The sequence below is a fragment of the Aspergillus tubingensis genome, assembly GCF_013340325.1.
Source record: "Aspergillus tubingensis WU-2223L DNA, scaffold_4, whole genome shotgun sequence".
NCBI classification, from domain to species: Eukaryota; Fungi; Ascomycota; class Eurotiomycetes; order Eurotiales; family Aspergillaceae; genus Aspergillus; species Aspergillus tubingensis.
This window is the reverse complement of record NW_023336278.1, coordinates 1,183,560-1,211,330: the sequence shown is the minus strand read 5'-3', so window position 1 is coordinate 1,211,330 and position 27,771 is coordinate 1,183,560. Positions and strand designations below refer to the sequence as shown.

At 52.2% G+C, this 27,771-nt stretch overlaps 9 protein-coding genes and 2 non-coding genes across 11 annotated transcripts; 4 read left to right on the top strand and 7 right to left on the bottom strand.

Annotated features, from left to right (window-relative positions):
* Positions 1 to 264: 264 nt before the first annotated feature.
* AtWU_02953 (TFIIH subunit TFB1 family protein) lies at positions 265 to 2,206 on the top strand (the record flags this gene model as incomplete). The annotated part of the gene is made up of 2 exons (XM_035498066.1): positions 265 to 406; positions 465 to 2,206. The coding sequence occupies 2 exons, from the start codon at positions 265 to 267 to the stop codon at positions 2,204 to 2,206; spliced, it is 1,884 nt and encodes a 627-aa protein (XP_035353959.1).
* Positions 2,207 to 2,523: 317 nt separating this feature from the next.
* Positions 2,524 to 3,478, top strand: dscB (the record flags this gene model as incomplete). Its single annotated transcript, XM_035498065.1, has 2 exons — positions 2,524 to 2,790; positions 2,888 to 3,478. The coding sequence occupies 2 exons, from the start codon at positions 2,524 to 2,526 to the stop codon at positions 3,476 to 3,478; spliced, it is 858 nt and encodes a 285-aa protein (XP_035353958.1).
* Positions 3,479 to 4,028: 550 nt separating this feature from the next.
* AtWU_02951 (glycosyltransferase family 69 protein) lies at positions 4,029 to 5,381 on the top strand (the record flags this gene model as incomplete). Its single annotated transcript, XM_035498064.1, has 3 exons — positions 4,029 to 4,628; positions 4,682 to 4,907; positions 4,966 to 5,381. 3 exons carry the CDS (start codon positions 4,029 to 4,031, stop codon positions 5,379 to 5,381), a joined length of 1,242 nt encoding a protein of 413 aa, XP_035353957.1.
* Positions 5,382 to 6,425: 1,044 nt separating this feature from the next.
* Positions 6,426 to 8,975, top strand: AtWU_02950 (mitochondrial fusion and transport protein Ugo1; the record flags this gene model as incomplete). The annotated part of the gene is made up of 2 exons (XM_035498063.1): positions 6,426 to 6,457; positions 6,521 to 8,975. The coding sequence occupies 2 exons, from the start codon at positions 6,426 to 6,428 to the stop codon at positions 8,973 to 8,975; spliced, it is 2,487 nt and encodes an 828-aa protein (XP_035353956.1).
* Positions 8,976 to 9,247: 272 nt separating this feature from the next.
* Positions 9,248 to 9,356, bottom strand: AtWU_t72. Its single transcript has 2 exons — positions 9,319 to 9,356; positions 9,248 to 9,283 (listed from the first exon to the last, which is right to left on the bottom strand). It is a non-coding gene; the product is annotated as a tRNA-Met (tRNA).
* Positions 9,357 to 11,527: 2,171 nt separating this feature from the next.
* AtWU_02949 (PHD finger domain protein) lies at positions 11,528 to 12,448 on the bottom strand (the record flags this gene model as incomplete). Its single annotated transcript, XM_035498062.1, has 1 exon — positions 11,528 to 12,448. The coding sequence occupies one exon, from the start codon at positions 12,446 to 12,448 to the stop codon at positions 11,528 to 11,530; it is 921 nt and encodes a 306-aa protein (XP_035353955.1).
* Positions 12,449 to 12,724: 276 nt separating this feature from the next.
* AtWU_02948 (putative PHD finger domain protein (Ing1)) lies at positions 12,725 to 14,871 on the bottom strand (the record flags this gene model as incomplete). The annotated part of the gene is made up of 5 exons (XM_035498061.1): positions 12,725 to 12,783; positions 12,843 to 13,397; positions 13,459 to 13,664; positions 13,715 to 14,385; positions 14,530 to 14,871. The coding sequence occupies 5 exons, from the start codon at positions 14,869 to 14,871 to the stop codon at positions 12,725 to 12,727; spliced, it is 1,833 nt and encodes a 610-aa protein (XP_035353954.1).
* Positions 14,872 to 15,263: 392 nt separating this feature from the next.
* AtWU_t71 lies at positions 15,264 to 15,336 on the bottom strand. The gene has a single exon. It is a non-coding gene; the product is annotated as a tRNA-Phe (tRNA).
* Positions 15,337 to 15,697: 361 nt separating this feature from the next.
* On the bottom strand, positions 15,698 to 19,071 carry kgd1 (alpha-ketoglutarate dehydrogenase KGD1; the record flags this gene model as incomplete). The annotated part of the gene is made up of 4 exons (XM_035498060.1): positions 15,698 to 16,236; positions 16,290 to 16,663; positions 16,717 to 18,767; positions 18,874 to 19,071. 4 exons carry the CDS (start codon positions 19,069 to 19,071, stop codon positions 15,698 to 15,700), a joined length of 3,162 nt encoding a protein of 1,053 aa, XP_035353953.1.
* Positions 19,072 to 20,368: 1,297 nt separating this feature from the next.
* AtWU_02946 (uncharacterized protein) lies at positions 20,369 to 23,506 on the bottom strand (the record flags this gene model as incomplete). The annotated part of the gene is made up of 1 exon (XM_035498059.1): positions 20,369 to 23,506. One exon carries the CDS (start codon positions 23,504 to 23,506, stop codon positions 20,369 to 20,371), a length of 3,138 nt encoding a protein of 1,045 aa, XP_035353952.1.
* A 967-nt stretch (positions 23,507 to 24,473) lies between these two features.
* AtWU_02945 (uncharacterized protein) lies at positions 24,474 to 27,170 on the bottom strand (the record flags this gene model as incomplete). The annotated part of the gene is made up of 1 exon (XM_035498058.1): positions 24,474 to 27,170. One exon carries the CDS (start codon positions 27,168 to 27,170, stop codon positions 24,474 to 24,476), a length of 2,697 nt encoding a protein of 898 aa, XP_035353951.1.
* Between the last annotated feature and the right edge of the window lie 601 nt (positions 27,171 to 27,771).

Genomic DNA, 27,771 nt, shown 5'->3' with positions numbered 1-27,771 from the left:
AGTCTTCAAGCTGAATGACTTGTTAGGGCTGTCATCCTGACTAAGCAAACAAGTCACATGTCTCAGTATATCTATCACGTGCCTCCATCTTGACTGATTGCGGAACTTCGTACTTTTCACAAACTCGCATCTTAACCCATCCACTCAAACCTCTCGCGTCTTTGAAGGCCCTGTCCTTCCGATTCTCCCGTGGGATTTTAATCTCCCGATGGGTGGATCCCTAGACGCCGCCCAGGACAGTGGACGCTGTCGAGATCCATGACGATGGCACCTCCGAGCGGGTCGGCGGCATACAAGAAGAAAGATGGCACCCTGACCATAGCCCAGGACCGCCAGTCGATCTCTTGGATCCCGGCGGCTGGCGGTGCAGCTGGTGCAATTACTCTTCCTGTTGCTCAGATCACCAGTACGTCGTGGTCTTTAGCTTGATTCACCGGGCGCGATTATACTGACTAGCGGCATAGATTTGCAACAGACCCCCGCGAGTAACCCGAAAGTGATGCTGAAGATCTTTGTCCTCCCTCCGAACGCCCCCGCCAGCTCCCCCGAACAATATGTCTTCTCCTTCACAGCTGGAGCGAACGCGCGACCGGAAGCTGATGCCATCAGAGATGCGCTTAGTGCCGCTATCCAAGCTGCAAAGACAGCTCAGAGTGCACCCGTTAAAGAAGGCGTGTCTCCTGCTATGGCCATTGCGAATGCGGTTTCATCGGTAGGGAAAGAGAAGAGCCCGTGGGATGATGACAAACGGCTTCAAGGAGATGTGGAGCTGCAGCAGTCGCTGCTGAAGTCGAATTCGACTCTGCAGCGCATGTTCATGGAGTCATTACACACCAAGCCGGATACGCTGTCTGCTTCACAGTTCATGACGCAGTTCTGGTCTACTCGACTTCATCTTTTGCGCGCGCATGCGATCGAACGGTCGCAGACACGCGGATCGTACAATGTGCTGTCGACATTGAAGCCGCGGGTGGAGGATAGCGTGACAAAGCTGAATATTAGCAAGGAGCAGATTCAGTTGATCTTCAATCAGCACCCGCTTGTGAAGCGGGTATACGACGAGAATGTACCCAAGCTTAGCGAGCAGCAATTCTGGTCTCGGTTTTTCCAGAGTCGGCTGTTCAAGAAACTGCGCGGTGAGCGCATTTCTGAAACGGATCCCACGGACGTAATCCTGGATAAATACCTCAAGGCGGACGAGTCGGGGAATTTACCACGCGATGCGCATGTTCCGCATTTCCTAGATTTGGCTGGAAATGAAGTGAACAACAGTCAACGGCAAGGCAACCGACCCGATCTCGACATGCGCCCGTCCTCCGTGGAAAAGGTGCCCATTATCCGCACACTGAACAGTCTGAGTGAGAAGATTATGGCGAACGTTGCACCAGCCGATGGCGAGGCGGATGGCAAGACGGGTGAGGATGGAACATACAACGAGCTGCAGCTGCGCGACTTACGCGGGGACGAGGAACAGCAACGTATTCTCCTCAACGTCAAGGACCAGAGTCGCTTTTTCTCGTCGCATTCGAAATCTGTGGAGGATGAGCAAAACAAGCTATTTGCCCAGCAGGATCCGAATCAGATACTAGGAAAGCTACGTGGGGATCTAGAACAAAATTTGCCAGAGGGTGGAGCCGCGCCGCTAGGGAGATTGGTAGAACCGCAGGAAGATGAAGATGAAGATCAACAAAAGTTCGAAGACGTGATTGGTTCCAGAGTGAATTTGAAGCGCGCCTCAAACCAGATTCTCGAAGCGATCCGTGACCGCCGCTCCCAAACAGAGGGATCAGGCAATGCCGGCACATACGGTTTGTCAACTGCGTTGTACGACCGGTTGACACTAACGCATGCCACGACGACTGAATTCTTGCATCAATTCTGGCAGGCATTCCTATCCGGGAATCCGGATCGCGCGGGTGAGGTAGCTTCGCTCGTGGAGTCCCTTAACAGAGCCATGGAGCGCATAAAATCGGTGGCGCAAGACGCAGAGGCAGAGCGGCAAGTTGAGGTTGATCGACTGAAGCAGCATGCCCGGGAAGTGCTGGAAAGGACGGGAAGGAAGCTCAAGCTCAATCTCGCTGGTGTGGCTGGGGGTGAACAGGCTGTCAATCGACTACTGGGGCCGACCATCCGGGCGTTGGAAACGGCGTTGGCGAAGTACAACCAGGCGTTGGCTGAAGAAATGAAGGAAATGCCATCTGCGTGATGGCCATAATGTATGATAGAATAGACATAAATGACTATTAACGATTCATTGTAAAGCCAATTGGGACTCTTAAGTACTTCTATCGGCATGCCGAGCCCTCCGCTCTCCGCCCCTCCGCCTCGGCCCGCCCTTCACGCGACGTGTCCCTCACTTCCTCCACCTTCCTTCCAGCTTGTCAGACCAGCATCGCGACCACCAGGACGCTCCACTAATAAGACATCGCCTTCATGCTCTAGTTACTGCTTAATATTCAGGAGAAATTACCTCCAGTTCCATATTTTAAATAAATCTAATAAATTCACAATAACATCTCGAAGATGTTAACCTCCGGACTCACCAACGCCTCGATCTCCAAATCCCTCCTCATCTACACCATCGCCTCCTCAGTGGCTCTCGCCATCTTCGACCTTAAACACCTCACTAGTATCCAAGTCGCGCCACATATCTGGCAATATGGACAGTTCTGGCGCATTCTGGTGTGGCAGATAGCCGGATTCGCGAACTCGACGGAGGCGCTGTTCGCCGCGATGTTAGTGTATCATCTACGAGTTGTCGAGCGCGCTTGGGGAAAAAGAAAGTTTGCCGTACGTCACTCTATTCTACATTTCCCTTTCCCTTAATTATTGCCTTTTCGCAAGCTATACCACCGATGCAGTACTAACAAGCAATATTGGCTTATAGACCTTCCTCCTCACCACACTCCCCTACACAACCCTCCTCCCACCTCTCCTCCTCATCCTCGTCCTCCGACCCATCACCCTCGGGAAAATGAACTACCTTCCCTCCGGACCCGTAGCGACAATCTTCGCCTTATTAGCGCAATACCACGCCTCAATCCCATCTACCTTCCGCTACCGGATCTCCACGTCATCTGCCTCTGATTCGAACGAGACGAAAGATCAGCCGCAACAGAGCAGCAAGTCCCTTACTCTTACACTGTCTGATAAATCTACAACGTATATTGTCGCCGCGCAACTGGCTTTGTCGCAGTTTCCCGCGATGGTCGTTCCCGCTGCGGTGGGATGGCTGGTTGGTGTGGCCTGGCGGATGGAGTTCCTGCCTGGGACTGGCGCGTGGAGGGTCCCGGCGTGGATGGTGGGGGAGAAAGAGCGGAGAGTTGTAAATGGAGCTGGAGGGGCAGATGGTGGGAGATATGAGGATCTGAGGAGGAGGTTGGAGGGTGAGGCTATTGCGGCGTCGGCGAGTTCATCGGCTACGGGTGCGACGGGGGATGCTGCGGGACAGAGGTTGAGGAGGAGTGGGGGGATATAGATTAGAGGGTCTGTCTCATGTAGTTATTTACGATATAGGGGTGTCTGATAACCTCAATTGTTCAAACCTTATGGGTATGCTAATTGTATAGTAGCTTTCAGTGTGTTTGAGCGAAGTTAATACCAACCTAGAGTGTATCATATGAGATGTCGTTTTAATATTATGATATGCAGGTATCCTTTTCGACCTCGCTTCATTGGCTATGACACTAGTCTTTATGTATTCCAGCCGGTGTTTCCAGACTCGTCAAAAAGCCAAGCTGTTCCCCGGCATAAAACGCGGCGCTTTGACCGCCGAGGCCTGTGATATACTATAATTGGCATCTAGACCGCACGTGAGTCCACTGTTATCGCGTGTCGTGGCGGTAGGGACTGGCAGAATCCGGCCAGCTGAACTCTCTCCATGATCAGTCGCTGATTATCGTCTCCTATTGATTGCCCTTCGGTGCCAGCTCTACGATACACTGACATCCATGCGGATCCACCTGCCTTCCTCGGTTGCATTCATATTATCATATATGAATAGGACATGATCGTTGAATCTTCCTTCAATGGTTCCAACTACCAGCTATGCTAGCTCATTCCTTCGGTATGGGTTGTCCCGCCGGTTTAGCCTGCGCCGGCGCTTCCTCCAGGGTCTGTTACTTTGTATGGTGACCTGGACGATAGTGGAAACCCTTTATATCCATCATCAGGCTTCTACTGTGGATGTGGCCAAGGACCACCTGTCACCTCGACCCGAGCGGCTGTTCATCGCGAGCATGCACTGGAACAACGAACCAATCCTGCGAAGCCATTGGAATGATGCGGTGATCAATCTAGCAAAAACTTTTGGACCAGATAATGTTTTTGTGAGCGTCTACGAGAGCGGGAGTTGGGATGATTCCAAGGGGGCTCTCCGCGAGCTTGACGCTGGGCTGGATCGACTTGGCGTGCGGCGCAACATCACCCTATCGGACACAACACATCAGGATGAGCTATCCGCTCGTCCTCGAGAAGGCTGGATTGATACACCTCGCCAAAAGAAGGAACTCAGGCGCATTCCGTATCTTGCACGGCTACGCAATTTGACCTTGCAACCACTGGAAGACTTGTCGCAGCAAGGCATCACATTTGACAAAGTGCTGTTCCTGAATGATGTGGTCTTCACTGTATGTCTCGTATATAGATCAAACTTTGCACGTCGCTAACTTCCAGATTACAGGTGGATGATGTTATCCGGTTACTCGATACAAATGACGGTGTCTACGCTGCCGCTTGCTCGCTGGACTTTTCTAAACCGCCGCTCTATTATGACACATTTGCCTTGCGCGATTCGAACGGCGACGAGCATGTAATGCAGAAGTGGCCATATTTCCGGTCTGCAGCATCACGCAATGCACTGCTTGCCCTGTCTCCTGTGCCTGTCAAGAGTTGCTGGAACGGAATGGGTTGGTGACCTCCTACACGCTCTTCTCGATGCCCATATTGATCGATCATATATCGCAGTTGCTATGCCTATAGAGCCTTTTGTTTCCACTCCTCCGCTACGGTTTCGCGCTATCTCCGATTCCCTGGCGCTTTCACATCTCGAGGGTTCTGAATGCTGTTTGATTCATGCGGATAACCCTCTCTCCAAGCAAGACGGGGTTTACTTGAACCCTAAGGTTCGTGTCGGCTATAACCCTGCCGCCTATGAAGCTGTTCACCCTACAGGGGCCTGGTTATCGCTGCAACATGTGGCATTAGCTCTTTGGGAGAACCGACTCCGACGCTGGTTTACAACACCGTTTTTCAAAAAGCTGGTTGTCCGCAAGAGGATTGCTGGGTGGCATGATGACCATATCGATGAGCAAGAACCTGGTGATTTCTGCTTGATCAATGAGATGCAGGTGCTTGTCTCTAATGGTTGGGCACACGTCTGAGGCCAAGTTCGTGGATATTCCTACAATTGGGCGCTTCAACTTCCGAAGTCAGTAGAGATTGATTCTAAAAACAACTTCAACACACCGCCGCCTATGTGTCCTGTTTCAAACCTCATGAGGTTGGAAGGTCGATGCCAAGAAGTAGGCGTGAACTGCTGATAGGAAGGCTGGGATTGCCCGGGCAAGTCGGAAAAGAGTCAAATACAGCCTACGACGGTACCCAGTACACCATGTATTACGCCCCACAGCTTTCTCTCTCCCTCGCTTCTGTACTGCCACCAGTCAGTATCTAATAGCTGGCGAGCTCTAACGCACTACCTCATTAAGCGCCTTTTGATCCTTGGTTCGCAATGACCCCGCAGACCGTCTCGTGGTCGAGACCAATGATATGCTTTTGGTGGGCCGCGGCGCTAAAGGCACTGGCTCCTGTCTAGTATCTTTAGCCTTGTCTGATCGTTGCGGCCCCCTCCCTTTGACCGAGTGCAAGAAGAAAGGCTCTGGTGGGCTTGCGCGTAGCTTTATCGTCTACGGGCCTAATTTGACGTGGGCACTATTTGTTGGCCGGTCTTGTCGGCTAAGGGATCAGGGGCTGGGTAGACTGCTTCAGCTCCCCGTCCCATCCTCTAAGCGCTAGTATTATCCGAGCGGTACAGCGAGCAGAGGCCAATCAGCAACTAGGTCCCCTGCTAGGCTATGTGCTATCAGTTTAGTAGATCAGATTACTCCAGTCCTTGGAGCTCAGATATGGGCTTGACGCTGTTCCGCGGGCTTGGGCGCAGTTTATCTTATAAGACGTCTACGGCTTAAGCCTTGCGTCCCATCTTCTTGGTTCAGATACTATACATGGCCTAATCTGTGGCTGAGGCCAACCACCTGGAAATTATATTCAAGACAATTATACACCACGGATTTCCAGAAATGACCTCCGAAAATGGCACTCGGCCTTCTTTTCAAAATGGACTTCGCCTCGTTCATAACACTTATTCCTCATCCAATCTGTCCTGGCAGTCCCAATTGGATGGAGAAGCTGTGAGCTTAGAAAACATGTATGCCGAGCCGTATCGGCCGACCACCGTGTAAGTCTAGACTGGGATTTGACGGAGTCTGGCTCTTGCTAAATCCTACAACGCGTCAAGCAGTGACTCCAATTTGCATGGTGGCATCTCGCGCTCCAACAGCGACGCCTCCGATAGCGTTGGATCTATACAAGCAAATCAGCGCGCGCGGTATGGTCGGCGCCCGATTTCGGACAAGGCTCGGTGCATGGTACACTCGCTTCGAACTACACTGGTGGCCCAGATGGCCCAAGCAAGAGATCGATTGCGTTGGCAACGACTCCAATCGGAATCCAGCAGTCGCGGGCTCGGCGACCATTTTCTGGCATTGCTGAAGAATATCGGCATCACATCTTTCTACAATACCTGCTGCAAGCTGCGCGACATTGAGGTAACAGAAAAGCCGAAGGTCTTCATGGACAGGAGTAAGACACTTGCATCCATCCGCTGTGTTCTGCATGTAGTTCCTGTCAGTGCTGCATTTGCACTCATCATGCTTAACTCCACTGGTTACTATATCGGGGGCGAATTATCTGGTGCTTCTGGACAGGATGCAGAAAAGCTGGCTGCGCTGACATTCGCAGCTAAGCTTCATGAACTTCTCATGCTAGCTTCGCTTGGCTCCATACTAATTACTTACATCCGCAGAGAACTTGCCTTTGGGGAAGGCCTTCCGTTTGGCGCCATTTTCACCTCTCTGCAGTTTCAAGACATCAGTTTCCTCTGGTCTCTCAGCATGTGGGGCTCAGTCAACCATGACTGGCAACGAAGAACCACCAAGTGGTTCATCCTCTGCCTGATGGTCACATGCACCCTGCTGGGACTAACAGTTGGACCGTCCACAAGTAATTTGATGAAGCCACGTCTGGATGACTGGCCCGCGGGTGGCACGCCATTCTGGGTCAACGCCACCGACAGCGTACTCTTTCCTAGTAAAATGGAGAACTCGTCAGCACTATCGCACTGTGCTTTTGATAACAGTGACCTCGCCTGCCCGGCTGGTAATTGGCAGATCCTCAACCAAGACTATTACTCGTTCTTTCCGAAGCTCGTCAACGCGGGCAGTGTCCCCCAAAATCTTACCATCTCCGGCCAAGCCTCCATCCGCAGCTTTGGAATGAGGTCTCGCAATCTGTTCGGTACTCATGAGATGATGTGGGGGAATGCATACACCATTGCAACTACCCCACTCTCTGTCGTCGCGGATAGCGTTGCAGAATTAGGCAGGCTATGGTCGTACGCTGCCGCCAACATCGATGTCGGACGATTCAAGTTCAGGAACGATGCGCTCTTCATGACCAACGCCTTGCAGCCAATGGTACTCACATTTTGTGGTCAAACGTTCTACGACTACTCCGGCAATATCACTCTGTCCTTTCCTGCATTGGGCACTGCGTCTCTCTCCTCAGGCCCGGGCACGGCTGACTTGAGTCAGGCCACGATCGACTTATACAGTGGATTTTCCAACAAGACAATCGAGGATAAGGTAGAATCTTCCCTCCTACAAGGTGCTTCCCCTTCCGTGCTCTGGATCGACGATCCTCTTCTGCTGCAACCTATCGATGCCACACTTGCTGCTATACTCATGCTGCCTACCACAGACAGCACCAACCCACAATACTTCACTTGCAGCGTCGATAGCAGGTTCACCAACGTCACTCTAGTGTCCACGCGAAACCACATCAAGATTGTCACTGGTCAGCCTGCGGAAATGGACAAAAATGGGACATTTCATTCTGATTGGCCACGAGTTGCACTTACCGCGGACTGGGCGAGGTACCTGACGCCAGAAATTCCCGGTACGAACGAAACGATTCTATCGCCTATCACCTCGATGGCTGGCATCTTCAACAGTTCAACTCCGTCACCCTCCTACTACTACGATATCATAGTGGAAAATATCCTAGCTACCCTTATCACCAACGGCATCGGCCGGTCAGCGTACAACCATAGTATTATCATGGACTTGAAAGGTGCTAACAATCCAAATAATCTTTGGGATGGCGGCGACTGGATCTACGACATCATTCCCCAGGGCGGGAACATGGGCACAGGGCGCAACGCATTCAACGTGTCTGCCGCCGTGCGCAACCGATCCACCCAATTGGTAATGGAAGCTTATGTGAACGGCTACGCATACAGCGCAGACGGGATCACGTCCATACTCGAAATGATCGTACTCGTCATCTATATCGCCGTGGCCATTGCCCACGTCTGCTATTCTATCTACAGCGGGCTCTCCTCGAGCAGTTGGGGCTCTGCGCCAGAGATCGCAGCGCTTGCATGGAACTCTGCTCCAACAGAAAAGATGGCTCATACGGGAGCCGGTATCTCGACGATTGATGTGTACAAGCACAATATACGAGTGATGCAACGCGACAATAAATTGGAGATTGTGACTCGGGATCATGATGGGAGCGAGAAGGGAGGGCCGCTATCTCAGGAAGAAGCAGGTTCAGAGGGTGTGCGTACAAACTTGGATTTGGATCAAAGCCATGGGGAAATGGGACCTATAGAAGAGAATCATGCGTATTCTTAGTATTAGTCTTCGTTATTTGTGAGATACTATTAGATCTGCATGTATATATACCCACCATCTTGGTTCGAAAATAATACATAGACGAAGTGAGCTTCACTAATTGACTTCTTGTAAGATCTTCTTCAATAATCATAACCTATTCAAAAGGCTTACGGACCCCACCCCTATAGAAAAGTAGGTAGGTAGATAAACAGAAAAGCTAAAAATATTTTACCAACAACAAATGTACCAAGCAACCTAAAGGGGGAAAAAATACAAGGTAGAAAAAGATCTGTCCCGAGGGAGGTTCGAACTCCCGGCCTTGGGATCGCATGGAAGTTGAAGCTTCCACGTCATACTGTAGTATGAGACCCACGTGATAACCAACTACACCATCGAGACGACTTGTTGAAGAATGTCTCTAGCGTTTGGTAGATGAGGGCTTACAATGTGGGTGCGGATAGTAGAAATATACTACGCACGCACCACTCAACTATAAATGACTACATGAGTAACAAGTAGTAAAGTAAAATTATTTTGATTCGGCTTCTTTTTGGTATTTCAAGAATAACGCTCATTAGTACCAGTATATCTTCTTAATCTTAATTATGTCCTACTGATGCTAAGTCACTGGATTGATCCAAGCCCAGGCGTAGGCTGTCAAGATAACCACGAATATATCTATGCGGTGACTGAGGTTATAGTACTACTAGTCTGCAACTTGTCAAGACATTGATCCTCTACAAGACCGGCTAGATACTCACATACTAATATAACTCGTAAATTTCCAACGTATATTTTCAAATATCATGATCGTTCTAGTTCAGAACTGACTAGTAGTACTACCACTCAGCGCCCCAATATATCTAAATAACCATGATGATCCAGTGAGGTAAAACAGGCCCCCAAAGATGCACCGAAATAACTAGCCCACGGGCAACTACCCGCCAAATCTACACCCGCGCCAACAACCGATTCTAACGACAATAACAGCTTCGCCAGCATATCCAATAATAGATCACACTTCCACTTGAAAAGCCTCGAGACCTTCCTGCAGGGTGTTGTTCCCCGAGCCCAAGCCATCAGCAATGAACTCGCACAGGTGAACATCGATATTTTGACCCCAGGAGTATATGCAGATATCCAAGATGGCAAGATATTCCATTTCACCAGTCTACCAAGACAGGTACGACTTACCTATGAGATTGACGAATCGGGCGCGATAGGTGATACGCTGGTGCACGCGACCTATCCGACTAGCGAACACGCCGAGCGGACTCCGTTTACTCAATGGACGATTAGATTGCTGAACCCTGATGACTTGGGTTTGACCAAGCTGTCTGGGGTGCAGCTTCATTGGAAGGGAAGTGCGAGATTTGTTCGGAATTTGTCTGCTCCAAACGGTGGTAGTATATGATGTTGAGTGTTGTTGGGTAGATGATTTTATATAGTGGCACTTTGCGAGAATGACAGGAAGTAGATAAGCGATAATATATGAGGACTTAATAGGAATGATTCAAGCATTCTCTTGATACTGCCAAAACTGTGTAATAGCGCAAGCTTGAAGTGCGCCGACAACTTCAATCCTCTAGTAATGCACATAATAGTAGTTAGAAAAAAATAAGGCAGTCACAATCGTTGCATCCCAAGCACACTGAAGTAACTCATACACTCAAGACATCTTACATCGATCTCCATCAGCAATTAGCATAAAACAAAGCTCCAAGCTCCATTCTATAGTACACTATAGTGACAATGCCCCGGATTCTGCCGCATCACCAAGGCGGTCAAAAAGTATACAGAATGCTGACTGACTTTTTCGGGGCTGTATAAAAATATGTCCGTCTATATCCGTCTATATCCGCACTTTTCTCTGCGAGGTTCGCTAGGTTCTGCCGCTTTTGGCGGTTCAATAGAGCGGTCAAGAAAGGCAGTATGGGTCCACACTCGGGGCATAAAGTGCTGGTCTCCTGTCCGATTGGTTATTACTGCATTTGATCTCTCGTTGTGTACTAGTATAATCTCTTCGCTCTGGATGATGTTTGTGTATCTATCTGATTTCGGGCAAGTCCATGGGTGGAGGTGTACTAATGGGCCGGTGTACTGGTAGTAGTTACGAGGTCCCTACCACTTAAATACGAAGTAGTATATAAGACTAGGTGGGAGCTAATGTGAGACTATCTACTTCCAGTTGTTGATTTTATCACCTTACGCGGTACTATCACTATGGCTACATTCGGCTCTAGGTTGTCACTCAGTCACTCTTAATCTCATTGCTGGAATAGTTCATCGCTGTGGAGACTGGCTCCATGATGTCTAGAATTTGGCTTCAGAGAAGGGTATCATTAGGCTTTGAGAAAGTTGGGAAGTGTCATGAAAACCTGATATGGAAGTATACATCAATGAATCAGGCCTGACCTCTCGTGCTGTCATCATATCATTCTCGAGTCTGTTTTGTCTTCGTACTTGCGTTTGGCTCTTCTTATATTGCTTTGATGTATACGAGTATCAACTAAGAATGTAGGAAACAATCTGACTATCACATTCTTCACTGAATTCCGGTGCAGAGCTCTTCAATAAAACATTGACATGTAGAATATCCGCATCATAAGATACTCCACCGGATACTCATCAAAGACATCCGGGACCAATTCAAGCCACTCCGGTTTCGCCTGGCAGTAGACCGTCGAATTACAATAGTCCCAGTATTCAGGGTACCAGCCAGCCAAGTCCCAATCAATAATCGTTATCTGATAACCCGGACTTCCATCCTCACACACCCCCTTCTGTTCCTTAACCATGACATTCTTCGGCTGGAGATCCGCATGGGTGAAGACAATCCTATGTCCTATGAGTGTACGTTGAATCGCTTGATGAAGCAAGCGGACGTAATGCTGCGACTCCCTCCGTCCTAGACATTTCAATATACCCTGGTTGAACTGTTCTTTATTGTCAAAGGGACCAGATATGCTCGGGTCACGATCAAGAGTAGAGAGAATGCCCTCGTAGTAAGGTGTGCTGTTCAAGTTCCCAAGGTACCCCTGAGAAGGAATACGTCGCAGTTCATCAAGTGCTTCCTTGATACGCTTGCTGACTTTCTTCTTCTGGTCTTCAGAAAGAGATGGTGCTAGCTTCTGCAGATCGGTACCGGGGATATATTCCATGATGATGTACCGTTTCTGGGTCTCTGGATCGATAAAGTCATCGTAGACTTTTGGCACGCGGACTTTGCTGTTAGTAGCAACGAATTTCATGTTCTCTGCTTCTAGTGGTGCGATGGAGAAGCCTAGTTTGACTGCGAAGCGCTCTTTTACTCGGACGACTTTGACGGATCTGCAGGGGTCGCTGAGAATATCTCTCGTTGGACATTTTGTCAGCTGAGCTGATGGGGATGTTATCAATCGGGGGTTGAGAATATGAGGAAGGATAGTGATAGAGTGGAACTGGCGCCGGGTATTAATGAGCTGGTCTAGGCTGGCGGGGTAGAGGATCATGATCCTGTCTCTAGATTTCAGATCAGCTGGTGCGGAGTATACCAAGTATACTATCCATGATCCAGCCCTTTGACTGGCCGAGAAGCCTCCATGCCCTTTACTGGTATTTATATAGATAGAAGTATCTTTACTCGCCATTACTTATAACCATACTTGACAAAAGTCAGACAATCAGTTTATTGTCTACTACGTATGTACATTCATGAGAGCCAAAAGCCATTCCCAACCCATAACTCCGGTATCCTGTTTTGTTTTGCTTCCCCCTGCTCTGCTCGTTCAACGCCCACTTCGACTCCGTCGCATACTCTCCTTGCACTCATTACAGTACCATTTAACTAATTTCAAGTTAGCAATTTGCACCCTCCACATTCATAGAATAAAGGAATAGACTTACCATTCTTCCCAGGCGGCTTCGTCAACCCAACACACGACAAGTGGAACCACTCGCGAGGGCAGGCGTCATTATCACATGCCACCATCTCACCGAAACTGATCTCATTGCAGTAGCAGTATCTGGGCTCACCGTCTTCGTCTTCATCATCGCCCTCATGGAGAGACTCTTCCTCTTCTGATACGGCCCGCGCTTGCACCACTGGCACGCTGCTGTTCTTCTTGTGGGACCGTTTGGCTGGTGCGGGATCCGTGCTTCGGGTAGGTCGTACGCGCTGAGTGGGTTCGGAGAAGGTGGGTAGCACCGGGGTGGATGTCTTCGATGATCGGCCCTTGGGAGGTGGGTTCGAGACTGGCGGTGCGGGGACTTCGCCTGGTTCGATGGACGGCGCGGGCTTTCCATCGGTGTCTTCGCGTTTAGTGCTGATAGGAGGTGGAAGCTTAGATGCGTCTGTGGTGGGCTCTTCGGTTTCTCGTTGGGCATCTGGATTAGAAGTAGGAGTGGCTTCGGTTTTGGATGTCGTCTCTTTGATTGTGGTTTTAGGTTCTGCAGCTTTGCCTAGAGTAGTTATTTGGTTAGATTTGCGATCAGTCTGAGATTGAACATGGCTGAAACGTACCATTGCTGGTAACGCGATTGGACGCAGAAGATGACGGTCTCTGACGACCATTGTTTGCTTGTCCGGAATTCTGCTGCGCGCGAGAAGTCTGCGGCCGCACTGCACCAGGTCCAGGACTGACAGCGCTTCGTGGGATAGCCGCAGCAGCGACAACAGGGGATGGAGCCAGAACCGGGGAATCGACTGCAGATGCGTTGGTGTTGTTTCTGCCACCCTGTTAGTCCATGTACACCCAAAGCAAGCAAAAGCAACATACCTCTTCCGAGCAGCCGCATTCGTGTTAGGTGCCCGCCTCTTCTTCGTAGCTTCAGCGGGATCCTTCGAAGCAGCCTGCCTCGAAGTACTAGCGCTGCTAGCAGTACGCTCCATCGCAGCACCAGCCTCCACAGGCGCGGGCCGCTCAACCTTGCGCCGCTTAGCCTGGCCCGACCCAGTATTTCCCTGACCATGTCCGGCCTGATCACCAGCGCCCGCACCCCCGCGAGATTTACTAGATTGTCCCTTGCGAGCCCCCCCTGCACGTACATCATCCAGATCCGAATCCGCATGTGTGCGACGCTGCCTGCGCGCAATGACAGCTTCGCGCCTAGCCTCGCTCCGCGAAGCAGCCTCCGCCTCATGGATCGCATGCGCCAATTCCTTAGTCGACGCAGCCTCCCGACGAGGACGCTCATTAGTAGTTGTCTTGGGGGCATTTCTATTCGAGTAAGCCCAGTGCGTGAGACTTCCCAGACGAGCCTCATCGCTAATCTCCCCCGCGATAAACGGGAAAATAGAATCAAGACGAGTGAGCTGACGGTCCAATTCGTCGTTCGCATTCGAGATAACGTGGTTTTTCTCATCCGCGGTCATCATCAGATCCGTAAGCGTATGGCGCACACGATGGAACAGGATGCGGCGGTCTTTGCTTTCCTGAGATTCGGGGATCTAGTCACGATAACTCGTCAGCACTTGCTCATATTCATATCCGCCCAAAATCCATCGTAGATAGCTTATCCCCGCAGACCACTATATGACCCACACCAAGGATAAGAGATCTCCCCGAACAGGGCGCCCAGCAAAACTACCTACCGGAGTAGAGGGGTACGGCACAGGCTGCGACTCCGAAGCGGACCTCAGCAATTGGAGCAAATTATCCTCTAAGGCCCAAGCCTTCGCATCGACCTCCTTGAGCAACGAATTATGACGACGGAATTCCCTGGGGAGGGCTGTAATGGCGTCCGTGAAATGGGTGAGAGCAGGGTAGAAGCCATGGGCGACAGGGGTCGCAGACTGGGTATCAGCCATGGAGCCATGACCATAAGCGAAGGATGAGCGGCCCAATGTCTTGGATGTGCGAGATGGGTTGGTTCTGGTCTGGCGCGTTGACTGACGAGCGCTCTGACCCTGAGAGTTGACGGCAACGGCAGACATGATGGGTAAAGAAGGAAAAGGCACACAAGTCGGACAGCAAGTCCGACTCAATCAGGGAACAAGAAGCACTCAGAGATACTGGGAGATCGATGGCTCAGCAGATGGAAGAACATGGACAGACAGACAAAACAGGGAAAAATCGGGGGTGGGAAACGAGAGTTGGAGCGATGGGAGACTTGCAGTGCGGAGAAAGACCCGGCAGAGCCCATCATTCATCAGGTGATTGGTGCCTGCAGAGCCAGGCACTGAATCTCGGCTGACAAAGACATGCTGATAAGCTTTCGGTGACGTCACATATCAATTAAACGAATCTCAACTTTCAACTCGAGCTATCAACTGGTGTATATCGGGAGATCCACAACCCACAACAAAAATGAATTGAGAAAAAAGGATGGGGCAAGCCGGGCTTGAACCGGCCACCTCCAGATCTTCAGTCTGACGCGCTCCCAGATGCGCCATTGCCCCGTGATTGTTGATTTTGCCACTCTTTCTGGCTATAAGAACTAGATGTCAATGAGCTTAGGTGTAAAGCATACAAGCCTTTGTATACAGTCTCGCTTACGGTGCAATTGCCAACCAAAGAAACTGAAATTATATCAACGTTCTTAATTTACACGCGTGCACGAAGCACATGCTAGGTATCGGCAGGCTAGATCACGAAACAATGTGGCAAAGAAACGAGACCCAAAGCCCGGAAACACTTAAGCATGAACTGTAGTATAATCATCGTACACTATGCTGCTGAACAAAGGAAAATCATACAAAGAAGACCAGAACGAGCCAACGCTGACTCCCCAACCCAAACACACTCTTACAACGACATCATTTACTCGCCCTTGAGGCGCTCCTGGTGAACGGTGAAAGCATCGTTGAGGAACTCCTGCTCCTCCTTGAGATGGACAGACTTGAGACCAGTGGCGACGGAAGCGCTGGGAGCGCGACCGGCGTACAGAACGTGACGGCGGTTGTGGTGCTCGGTCTCGTTCAGCAGAGTCTCGATACGGGGCTGGGTGTAGCTCCAGGCACCGGCGTTCAGAGGCTCCTCCTGGGCCCAGACGATGTTGCGGGCGTTGGGGTAGCTGTCCAGGTTCTCCTTCAGCTGAGCCCAAGGGAAGGGGTGCAGCTGCTCAACACGGGTGATGGCGGTGTTGCGGATGCCGTGGGCTTCACGGTGCTTGGTAAGAGCAGCGTAGACCTGTCCAGAGCAGAGGATGACGCGCTCGATCTTCTCGGGCTCGTCGATCTCCTTGCCGTGGGCGGGGTCGGGGATGATCCACTGGAAGTGAGAGTCGCCGGTGAAGCCCTCGATGTCAGAGCGAGCAAGAGGGTGACGGAGCAGGGACTTCGAGAAGAAGATCACGAGGGCTGGCACAAAAGTTAGCACTAGACTTGTACGGGATATTTTGTAGGTTACATACGCTTGCGGAACTGGCGGTGGATCTGGCGACGCAGAACGTGGAACAGGTTGGCAGGGCTGGTCATGCAGACGATCTGCATGTTGCAGTCCTGGTGCTGGCGGTCGAGCTTGTCACCCTCGGGGAAGACACGGGGCTCCTCATTGCAAAGCTGCAACCAACGCTCCATTCTACCGGAGGAGTGCTCAGGACCCTGACCATCGTAACCGTGGGGCAGGGAAACAACCAGACCAGAGCGCTGCAGCCACTTGGACTCTCCAGCAGCGATGAACTGATCAATGATACACTGAGCGTTGTTGGCAAAGTCACCGAACTGAGCCTCCCACATGACGAGGGCGTTGGGGGAGGTCAGGGAGTAACCGTATTCGAAACCAAGACTGGAATAGAGTTAGCTTTAATTCACTGGAGAAAGGCAGAAGCTCAAACTTACGCTCCGAATTCACTGAGGGAGGAGTTGGAGATAACGAAGCTTCCCTGGTTCTCAGAGATGTTCTGGAGAGGAGTGTAGGTGCCCTCAGTCTCCTGGTCGTGCAGGACAGCGTGACGCTGGGAGAAAGTACCACGCTCGACATCCTGACCGGAGACACGGACGTGGTAACCCTCGGAGACAAGGGAGCCGAAAGCAAGAGCCTCAGCAGTAGCCCAGTCAATGCCCTGACCCTCATCGACAGCCTTCTTGCGGTTAGCCAAGATACGCTTGAGGTTCTTGTGGAGGGTGAAGCCCTCGGGGCTACCACCACCGCTGATCTTCTCAGCAACGTTCTTCAGCAGAGGACCCTCAACACCAGTGGGGAGGTGAGGCAGAACCTCAGTGGCAAGCTCCTTGGGGGTCTTGAAACCGTTCCAGGCGGAGGTGAGCCACTCCTTGCTGGTGGGCTGGTAGTCCTTGCTGCGGTCGAAGCTGTCGTTCAGCATGCCCCAGACCCACTTCTTGTGCTCATCGATGTCCTCCTTGGTGAAGGTACCCTCCTCGATCAGCTTGTTGACGTACTTGTCAAGCTGGCTCTTCTGCTGAGCAATGCGCTTGTACATCAGAGGCTGGGTGAAAGAGGGCTGATCGGTCTCGTTGTGACCCTGCTTACGGTAGCAGACGATGTCGATGACAACGTCACGCTTGAACTCGGCACGCCAGTCGGCAGCAACCTGGCAGACGTAGTTGACAGCCTCAACGTCATCGGCGTTCACGTGGAAGACAGGAGCGTCGATGGACTTGGCAATGTCCGAGCAGTAAGGGGTGGAGCGGGCAAAACGGGGGTCAGTGGTGAAACCGATCTGGTTGTTCACAACGATGTGGATGGTACCACCGGTGGAGTAGGCGGGGAGAGAGTGGAATCCCATGGTCTCGTAGACGATACCCTGGGCGGCAAAAGCGGCATCACCGTGCAACAGCACACCCATGGCGGAGTCGAAGTTCTGTTCATCCTTGTTGTAGTGCTGGATGGAGCGGGTCTTTCCGAGAACGACCGGGTCCTCAGCCTCCAAGTGAGAGGGGTTGGCGACCAGGGAAAGCTGGACACGCTTACCCGAGGGGGTAGGGCGCTCGAAGTTCATACCCAAGTGGTACTTGACATCACCGGATCCCTCGTCGGAGGGCTCGGCGGAACCAGCGAACTCACTGAAGATGGACTCGTTGGGCTTACGGACGACGTTGGATAGGACGTTCAGACGACCACGGTGAGGCATACCGATGACGATGTCCTTAATACCGTAGTCGACACTGCGGTCGATGAGGGCCTTCATACCGGGCACAAGGGTCTCACAACCCTCCAGACCGAAACGCTTGTCGTTGGGGAACTTGGTCGCAAGGAAGGACTCGAAGCTGTGGGACCAGATCAGGCGGTCGAGGATGCGGCGCTTGTCATCGACAGAGTACTTGTAGGGCTCGGGAACCTCGAAGCGGTCGCGAATCCAGTCGCAGGGCTTACGGTCGGGGATGTGGATGTACTCCACACCGTAGGAGCCGCAGTAGATCTTCTCGCAAGTGGAGATAATCTCGCGCAGGGTCATCTTCTTGCGTCCCTCGGTGGCGAAACGGGGCAAGATACCGGGTCCAAGGTTGAACTCCTGGTCCAGATCGCGCTCAGTGAATCCGTAGTGGTCCAGCTCGAGCTCCTTGGGCTTGTTGTAACCGAAGGCCTCGGCCTCACCGCGGATGCCAAGAGGATCGATCTTGGCCTTGTGGTGACCACGAGCCTGGTAGGCGCGGACCAGGAGCTGAACCTTCAGGTGATTCGTGACATCGGTACCGGCCGCGAAAGACAGGCCTGCGCCGGGCATCTCCTGAGGAACACCACCGGTAGGGGTAGGGACGAGAGTCGGAGGAGGCTGGAAAGCCTGGGAGACGGGCATGTTGCCCTCCTCCATGTTCTTGAAATACGTTTGCCATGAGATGTGCACGCTGGAGGGATCTCTCTTCCATGCGACGTACATCTCATCGATGTAGTTGGCGGTGTTTCCGGAGAGGAAAGAGTCATTGGCATCCTACAGAATCGCCAAAAAAGCGAGTGTCAGTCGGAACTGGCTTTCAGACCGGAGATGAAACCAAGCCAAAAAGCGTGGACGACACATGTGCAGGGGAATTGCTTACCACACCCTCAGCGGGCGCAGCATAGTGCCTCTTGGACAACCGGTCGACGAGAGCGAGAGGACGTCTGGTGGTCAGGCCAAGTTTTGAGCGGTTGGCAGCAGATCTGGCAGTAGCAGCAAGAGAGAGGGATCTCTTGCAAGAAGAGCAGGCCGGACTGCGCAGGCCGCTGGTGGCCTTTACGGCAGTGGAACGAAACATCGCGACAGATTTTCTATGGGGTAATGCGAGCTGAAATTTAATATGCTATAAGCTCGACGACGATTAGGCGAACGAGATATATGACACGGCGAGTTATCTCGAATACTATGGCAGGCAGAAATCGCAAGTTAGTTTGACGGGGACCGGTTGCTTAAGCTGCGGGATTTTTCTCGAGGCGGATGAAAGGAACACGCACGGTTTGTAGGGGAACGAGAAAAACACAGGTGTCGACTAGAATTGCCGTAGCACCTGTAACAAAACGGGACTCATCAGAGAGCAAAAGCACTCTCTATTGATCAAAGTAGCTGGGGGAGAGGAGAGGGTGGAATATAGAGGACAACCTCGTTAGTATGAGGAGAAGAATGGAGAGGAGATGGGAGAGCAAGATGGGCCTTGGGAGGAACGGGAACAAGTTGAGGTTTGCCGAGATCTACGGCTATGACGGCCAGCGAGCGCAGGCTGTGGCTGAGACCAACACAGAGAACATAAACTCATTACACTGTAGAGCGTCGCCACACATTAGTCATTCCGTGCCCTGCAACCGAGAAAAACGCAGGGCGGGCCGAACTTCCCGGTTGCGGGTACAACACTGCAAGTTTACTTTCAAATACTCCCAATTACTGCACCGCCACAGCCCGGTTATGAGCATTTCCCGCTCCGGGACTTTGCGGGTGGGCACGTGGACCAATCATCCTCGGGTTGATTCTCAGGGATGAAAGCTGGATTTAATCCGGAGTAATTATTGAGTTATTTCTGTTAAAAAGTCTGGAGTATGAAGGGGCTGTCATTCCCCTGAATGCTCCCGGGGCCTGGGCACCGTTCTGGTTATGCTCCGGCTGTCGTACAAATGGAAGCGGACCACGACTCCCCGCAGCATCTCACACAAAATGGCCAACCAGCATCAAATAGATTACTACTTTCCAAGCTGTACTAGTAGTAGTAGTACTATATGCAAACATACATCATCATCACCGTCTACCCTTCCCATCCGCCTTGGGGTCATCAGATATCATAAAAGACCACAGATCGCTCTGATCTGCACGATCAAGCATTATATATCAGGCATTACAATCATAATATATGTCAGTTCCCTCGAACTCCTGTGGGTAAGTAAAACAATAAAAAAACCAATATGCGTTATATATATACTCTCATCCTTTTACCGACTGGTCCGACCGGCCTGTTGCCGGGATCTGCAGCCGGGCTGGTCACACGCGTGTGCGCCCGTCTGACTGACTTCGTGCCAACACTGGTGCGTATGACCGATAAAGGACCAGTCGATTCAAATGATGCAGCTCTAAGGCTCTTTCTCGCCTCCTGCTGACTGTCCCACACGCTGCTCCGCATTGTTCAGCGACCACCTAAATCTGTCAGACTCCCGGATGGGAGACTCAGTCGCACTCCCGCAAAACGCATCGGGAGGTGCTGTATATATCGTGGGGCTGGCATCGGAGATGAAGCTCGCCCGGTTCGACGTCGAGTGTAGAAGTGGGGGACTGCCACTACTGCTGCGAAGACTGCCGTTGCTTCCACCCCAAGCGCCCCGTCGGAGCTTCATTAAAGCGCTCAGAGACATCTCGTCGTCCATAGCGCCAAGGTCGACCAGCTGAGCCAAGCCTGGGCTGGCGATAGGGTTGGAGTGGGCGGCACCGTGAGCTGTCAATGAGATGACCGAGTTCCGCGTGCTCCATTCACTGCGTTCCGTGATAGGGGTCAAACTTGGCTCTCGAAATTTGCCCCGACTACTGAAGCTACGACTGACGCCCTCGACACCTCGTGGACCAAAGTAGCCCCCGTTGGTGAGCTCACCGTTGCAGCCCCCATGTGCTTGTGCGTAGAACCCAAATTCTTGACCATAAAATCCCTCATCGTCGTTTTCCAGCGCTTCTGCGTTTGCCGCTGCAATGATGGGGTCGTCGAACAGTGCGTCATCGTTGTCATCGTAGTTGAAGTCTTCGAAAACTTCTTCAAATGCAGCCATATCCACGGTCTGGCTCAAGCGACTATCATCGGAAATGAGGCCTGAAGGCGTATCCATGGTCTGGGCGGTGCTCTCTTGGCCCAACGACCGCTCACTGACGCTGGTCTCGCGCCCGAACCTGTCACTTGCAGCCGCTTCACTGGCGGCTTTGGCCAATGCATTGTGGAAAGCTTCGAGGTTGTGCTCGGAAAGCACCCCACCATGAACCTTTGCAGACCCCAGATTAGCCAAGCTCTCACGCGTTTGCCCGTAGACTCTAATGGACCCCTTTCGATAGTCGCTTGCCATGCTAGGAACATGCCTAAGTCCGCCATCGTAGTCTGGCTCTGGCGTAAACTCATCGTGTTCCGCAGTACCATCTAGTGGATTAGCGCTCCCGGCCCCGTTGTCGGGCGGCGGCGCAGGTGCAGGAACAGGTTGCTGCACCACTGGCTTCCGCTCATACAGGTGACTCGTCTCATCGTCGAAAATGGACTCGTCAAATTTTTCGCCCATGTCTTCTGTGGACAGATCACCAAACTCGCCGTCGTCAAAATAGAGATCGTCGTCATCTTCTATTGGCTGCGGAGCTGGAGGATGTGAACTCATGGCAACCTGAGCTGCATTATTGGAAGCATTTGTTGCCTCTGATAATGCCTGTGTATTGGTCGTGACATCATCAGAGACAACGGAATCGGATACGGGCAAAGGAGCAGAGATGTCTGCCAACGGCCCCTGGGCCGGTTCTTGTATATTATGGGGAAATGTGCTTCCAGTTGGAAGCGGACTAGCAATGATGGGTGAGAGTTCAGGTGCAAGCCAGGGCTTGTTGAGGGCATTACCCGGGCCGGAAAAGCCAGAGAAATCATCGTCCTCGTCAGCGTCGACATTAACACCGGGTATCTTCTCTTCCAGATCGTCCATATCATCAAGCAGATCTTCATCGAAATCCTCCTCACCGTCGCTGAAACTGGTGCCTTCCATACGTGCCTTGGCCCGTCTTGCAGCCTCCTTCTCCTTATGCTTCTCTTCTAAGAGTTTCTCCTGTGTGGATGATTCGACGCCATTCATATCGAAGCTGAACCGGGAGGCATTACTCTTGAGATGTTTAGGTAAACCAGATGGCTGATGTGGTATGACCTCGATCGTGTCGGTGTCTTCTTGTGCTGTTGCTCCGACATTACTAGGTGGACTCTGTTGGCTATCTTGCTTCAGTGTCGTCTGGTCGCTTGGTACCTCAGGTGACACATCTTGCTCCGGTATCTTTGACGGCAACTTCCGCGCAAATACAGGAAGTGTGTGTGGATCATTTTCAACATTGGATTGCGCTGTCAGTAATGATGACTGCAGATACGCCTTGCTCTCGACTTGCAGCACCTTTTGATCATCCTCAAAGTGTTCTTTGAAAACAGGAGAGTACTGTGTGTGTCTCTTCCGTTGCTCGCCTGCCTGGGCACTCTGGTCAGCACCGTGCGCAGAGTTTCCATTTCCATTGTAGGTTACATCTGCCGGGCTCGACTGATTGTTCACGTCATGCATAAGAACAGGTGCCGTTGACAGGTTCCGACGCGGACGAGGCGCAGAGAAGTCGTGAACAATGTTGCCGCGAATTCTAGGATCATAGTCGTCCGGTATAGCCGGGACTATATTGCGAGCCCCGACTCTAGTGTCTTCTGTCCGCAGATTGGCCAGGTTGGAAGAACGCCTTCTGGCCAACAGAGACATAGGGTTCAGCAAGTGAAGCCGAGTCCTCCCCGATTTATGATGGACCTGTTCCGACGGACCGTCCCGGTCTGCGGAGCGGCGATTGCCCGCACCTTCATACTTGTATTCCTTGTCCTTGTCCTTGTCCTTGTGTGACGAAGCCATCCGGTCGCCCGGGGAGATGTCAGGAGAGGTTCTGAATCGGAAATGACCGGAAGATGACAACCCCGGAGTCGATGAGCGTTTGTTATGGTGATCGGAAGTCAGGTTATGATGAGAGTTCAGGAGGTTTTTGCCCAACGACAGTCGAAACGGGGAGCTTGGTTTGGGAGAATCGCCGTCGCCCTGATCTGAACGCGGCGGGGCAATGGACGATTGGGAGTAGTTCGACTGCGACGTGGTGATCGTAACATCTTGCTCGTCGGAGCTTGAAATAGGTCGGGCGTGGGTGTCTGAGGAAGAGGAGGGAATTGCGAGGTTTGCTGAAGACGAGCCTGGCGCATTGGCCGGGGCGACGGATACGGCGATAGTTTTTTTCGTTGCATCATAGTAGTCTTCAGGGGCGTTGTTCGGGACCTGCGGACTTGAGCTCTCCACAGAAGATGTCCCAAGCGCCGTAGGATTTGGCCTTGTGTTAGACAACCCCGGTAGTTGAGGAGGGTTGCTGGTGACCGGTGCTTTGGAGGTGGGCTGTAAGGAGGGCGAGACGGGGGAAGCGCTCGATCGGCGATGCTCGCGACGCCAGTAGGCGAAAACCGTGGAGGGTGGCATGGTGTTAGAGAATCAGCCCGAGGCACCCAGGGCGCGTCTGAGGAGGCGTTTAGGATGCGAAAACCTCGCCCATTGTTTCTAATAGTCGCAATGCGAAATGGGATGGCGCTTCTCGAAGTTCACACAGGCCGTGACAGCTCTGCGGAGTAGAAGAGGAAGATCAAGGTTGCGGCGTGGGGCAATGTCTCATCCGGGCGACTGAGGGCGGGCCAATCCCAGGGGAACGCGCGCAAAACCGAGACGGAGTGTTTAATGAGTTAATGCGGTGGGTTCGAGGAGATGCAGCAGATTCAAGCAACGATCGTCATGGAACAGAAATAGTTCTACCAATGATGGTAAGGTGGTTTGGGTGAGACCGACGGACGTAGGGGGGATGGAATGAGTCTCCTGATAAGCAAAAGAGGCCAAAGGGGGGAAAGGAAAAGCACTACGAGAGTGTCGGCCAGTCAGGAACGGACCAGCCAGCAGGAATGCGCAACCGCAAACGGATAAGTCTGGAATTAGAGTGGAAGAAAAAATAAGTTATATTTAGTAGTGCCCTTCTCTTTGAGTTCCTACTGGGCATTGAGAAAGTGACAACAAGATAACTAATGCACACCATTCACACATGGTTAATGCCAACCATCGCACATCCCGTGCGATACAAATGCTAGCTAGACACACTTTAAGAGATGGAGGGCGTCATGATTTGCTCTTTTCCATATGCAAAGATCGTCACTTCTGACAGGGCAACTAAGATGACCCGCATGCTACTATAAGTACAACTGGGAAATGTTCCGCTCATCTAACTCGAAATTAACACCACGCAATCGCTCATGCTTTCAAACTCATGCTAGCAAGATGCGCTAAACACCTGTAGATGTACCCGATAACCAATTGCCCGGACAGATGAAAAATGGAATATCGATCGGCTAATATGCTGAAGCAGAAAAAAAGATGTAAAGGACGGAATCAATAAAAGATTAGTTCAGACGATACTCTGTCGCCAGCGGTCGATAATCTCCCGCTGCCCCGGTTCATTGACCGGTCGGACCATCTTCGTTTTAGGCGGCACAGCATAGCTGAGATGGTTCATCCCTAGTAACGCATCACTGTAAAAGGTATTGGGATGCACCATCCCGGGGCCATATGGCACCGTGCCGGCGGGCCCCTGGTATTGGGGATACCCAGCACCCGGCATCGACCCATAATTCGGTGGAAACTGTTGGAGAGACATTCGATGGTCCAGTGTGCGCTGAGGCATCGGCTGAGGCGCTGCAGTGCCCATTGTCGACTGCCGTCCAACAGTGGTGGGACGTCGAGCGTGGAGGATGTCTGCCATGCTTCTTCGGTACCGGGGGATCTTCAATGTGGAATTCTGTCGGGCCTCAGCCTCAGCCTCCTTCTGCAGGCGAGCTCGACGTTGGGCCAGAGTTTCATCTTCCGGTGGCGTTTCCTTCTCTTGGGTGGTTTCTTCAGCGTCCCCCACGTGTTTGATCTCCGCTAAAATCTCGTTTGCAAAATCACTATCGGCGGGTGCACTTGGCTGGTCTTTCTCTTTGAGCCGTTTCAAGCGTTGGGCTAGAGTCTCGCCTTCGTCACCACTATCTTCTTGCGGCTGATCGTCTGGTGCGCCCGTAGAATACATGGTGACCGGGCGCCTCTCAGGGCTGCGCGGGGCAGGCTCACCGCGGAGCCTGGCACGACGCCTACTGAGAGGCTCGGACTCTTCCAGCTCCCTTCTTTCCATCAGTCCCAACGGACGCACCTCACTGACCGCATTCGCCTTTTCGGGAAACAGCATGCCCAGGGGCACATCATCGTCATCGTCAACTTCTTGGGGATGGGCATCTGGGGCTTCCCATGCCAAGGTCACTGGTCTTTGACGTCGATGTTCGCTCTGCTTCTGCGCAACCGCTTCGAGTTGGAGAAGAGTCGAGTGTAACGCCGTAGTTTCGGGGGCCGATCGCAGTCGTTGTTTCAACTCGCTCTTTCGGTAATCAAGCTCGGCCAGCAGCGTGTTAGGGGGCCCGGTGAAGTCAGCGTCAGGCTCTTCATGATTGTGCTCTTCCCCATCGGCCTCGGGCGCATCAGGACCGCCAAGCCCATCTTGATTATCATCCCGTAAAGATGTGCCTTCATGGACATCTGCAGCCTCGCCTTCTGTTTGTTTGTGCAAGTGACCGGATCCAAGAGGCACATCTTTGAGATCCGGATCAGACAAGCGATGGTCAAGCCCAAGCATACTTGTGGAGTTCAGCGACTTTCGCTGCTCCGTCAAATCCCTCGAAGATAGTTTGCGGCTTGCTTGACTGAATCCTTTAGGGTCCAATTGCCCCGTGAACGCACTGACAGGTGCAGTTGTAGAAGCATCAAGAATGTTGTCCAGCGTCGCCACTGCAGAAGCCTGAGTGACCTCTACATCAACAGCTCTAGCTGGTTGGTCGAAAAACATACTCGCGCGTAGTTGTGGAGGTACGCTTGTCGGCTCGTTGTGGTTACTTGACTCGCCACCATCGCCTTGATCCTGAGCAGCGACTACCTGGGTGGACTTGCGGTTTTTGGCAGCGAGCACACCTAGGAGCTGTGAACGACGTTTGCCTCGTGGCTGATCACTCTTCTGCGACAAACGAGGTGGTAGATTCAACATCCTTGGCACAGGAGCAGGGTAGTAAACCATATTCTCGCCTGCTTGCGGCTCCTTATATGCCTCGGATCTGCTTGCCAAGGGTGGTCGCGTTAGCGACACTCGTCGGCCCAGATTACTCTCATTCGGAACATAATGCACGCCATCAAAGTCGTTGAAAAGGACCCTAGCCTGTTGATACGTATCGGTAGAAGCAGCTGTGTATGTCCGTTCCAGCTCTTCCCCAAGCTCCTGGTCGTAGTAATCCTGCTGGACAAAGTCGTGCTCACTATGCACAGCCGGCGGCGGGGGAGGAGGAAGGTAAGGCATCGCAGGAACTCGAGTGGCCGAATCGCCGTAGAATCGCGCAGGGGCGTGTTCTGCAACCTGTGCCAAACGAGAGGACTGTATGGAGCCGTGGCGAGACGATAGACTTGTTTTGAGGCCGTCGTAATTGCTGGCGTGAGTGGAGTTGGAGGCCGAACTAGAGCGTCGCTTCTGTTCCTGATCCATTCTGCGAATCTCGTCTCCAATATTGGAACTCAGGCTCATGCGTTCAGCGCTCCTTTCAAGCCGCTCTACATTATTGATGTAGGCTCCTTGCAGCGATTGAAGGTCGGGCGTCGGATGACTGAGAGGAACCGGCTGATCGGTGACTGGAGTCCGGAGGGCCGGTTCAGGGGTGTGGGCATCGGTAGCGGCGGTGGTAGTCGTAGAACTAGTCTGAGGGACTGTCTTTAGCGGAGGGACGTAACGGGGACTACTGGAACTCTGGTCCGCAGAGGGATCGGCAGGCAGTTCATAGTCATCTTCCTCCACCATATCATAGCTGGTTGAGGTCATCGATCGGATCATAGAGCCCAAGCTCTTGACGCCCGAGTCTTCATTCGACTTGGCGGGTTGCAGGTATGAGCCCGCCCCAATGTGGTCGGCGTCCAGCGGCAACTGCTGGAAGTGACCATTGTGCTGAGAGTCCGGCGATGGACTGCGGGAATGGTCCGAATCGGTCGCGTTGGAAGCCACCTCGTGGTCGGCCTGAGAAACGGCGTTGTAGGCCATCTTCAGCAAGATCTGAAGCAATAAAAGCGCGGCCAAGCGCCGTTCAGGGAAAGGAGCCTTGCCGGGGGGGAAGACCCGTTGAAAGAGTGAGGGTGAGGGGGTGGGAAGTCAATAATGGTCAGCCGGGAACAACGTTTACGTCGGTGCAAACCTAAGATAAGGAAAATGCGCCCGGCGGGAACGGGGTTGCGCCCCCTGCTTGTTGAACGACACGATCACGACCCTGGATTCAGGGTAAGAAAGAAGGGAGATGGAAGAGAAGAGAAGAAGAGAGGGAGACAAAGAACGGATGCTGCAAGGAACCGAAGGAAGAAGAGCCATGGTGGATGGTTTTTGTTCTGGACTTTTTGCTGCTGCTCCTTCCTGCGACAAATTAAGTAATTTAATTTCAGGTATTGAGCAGGTAAGGGTAAGGAAGGAAGGTATGGGGGATTGTTTTCCCTCGTTTTGACGGTCCCTAAAAGTTGCTAAATTTGGATGCCAGGGAAAAGAGAAAAAGAGCCTGGACCGGCCAGAAAGTGGCCCGCTTTGAGTCTGTCCGCCCTGTTTGCGGTGCTCCATCCATTGCAGAACTAACTCCATGAAGAGTTTAGTCCTCGCT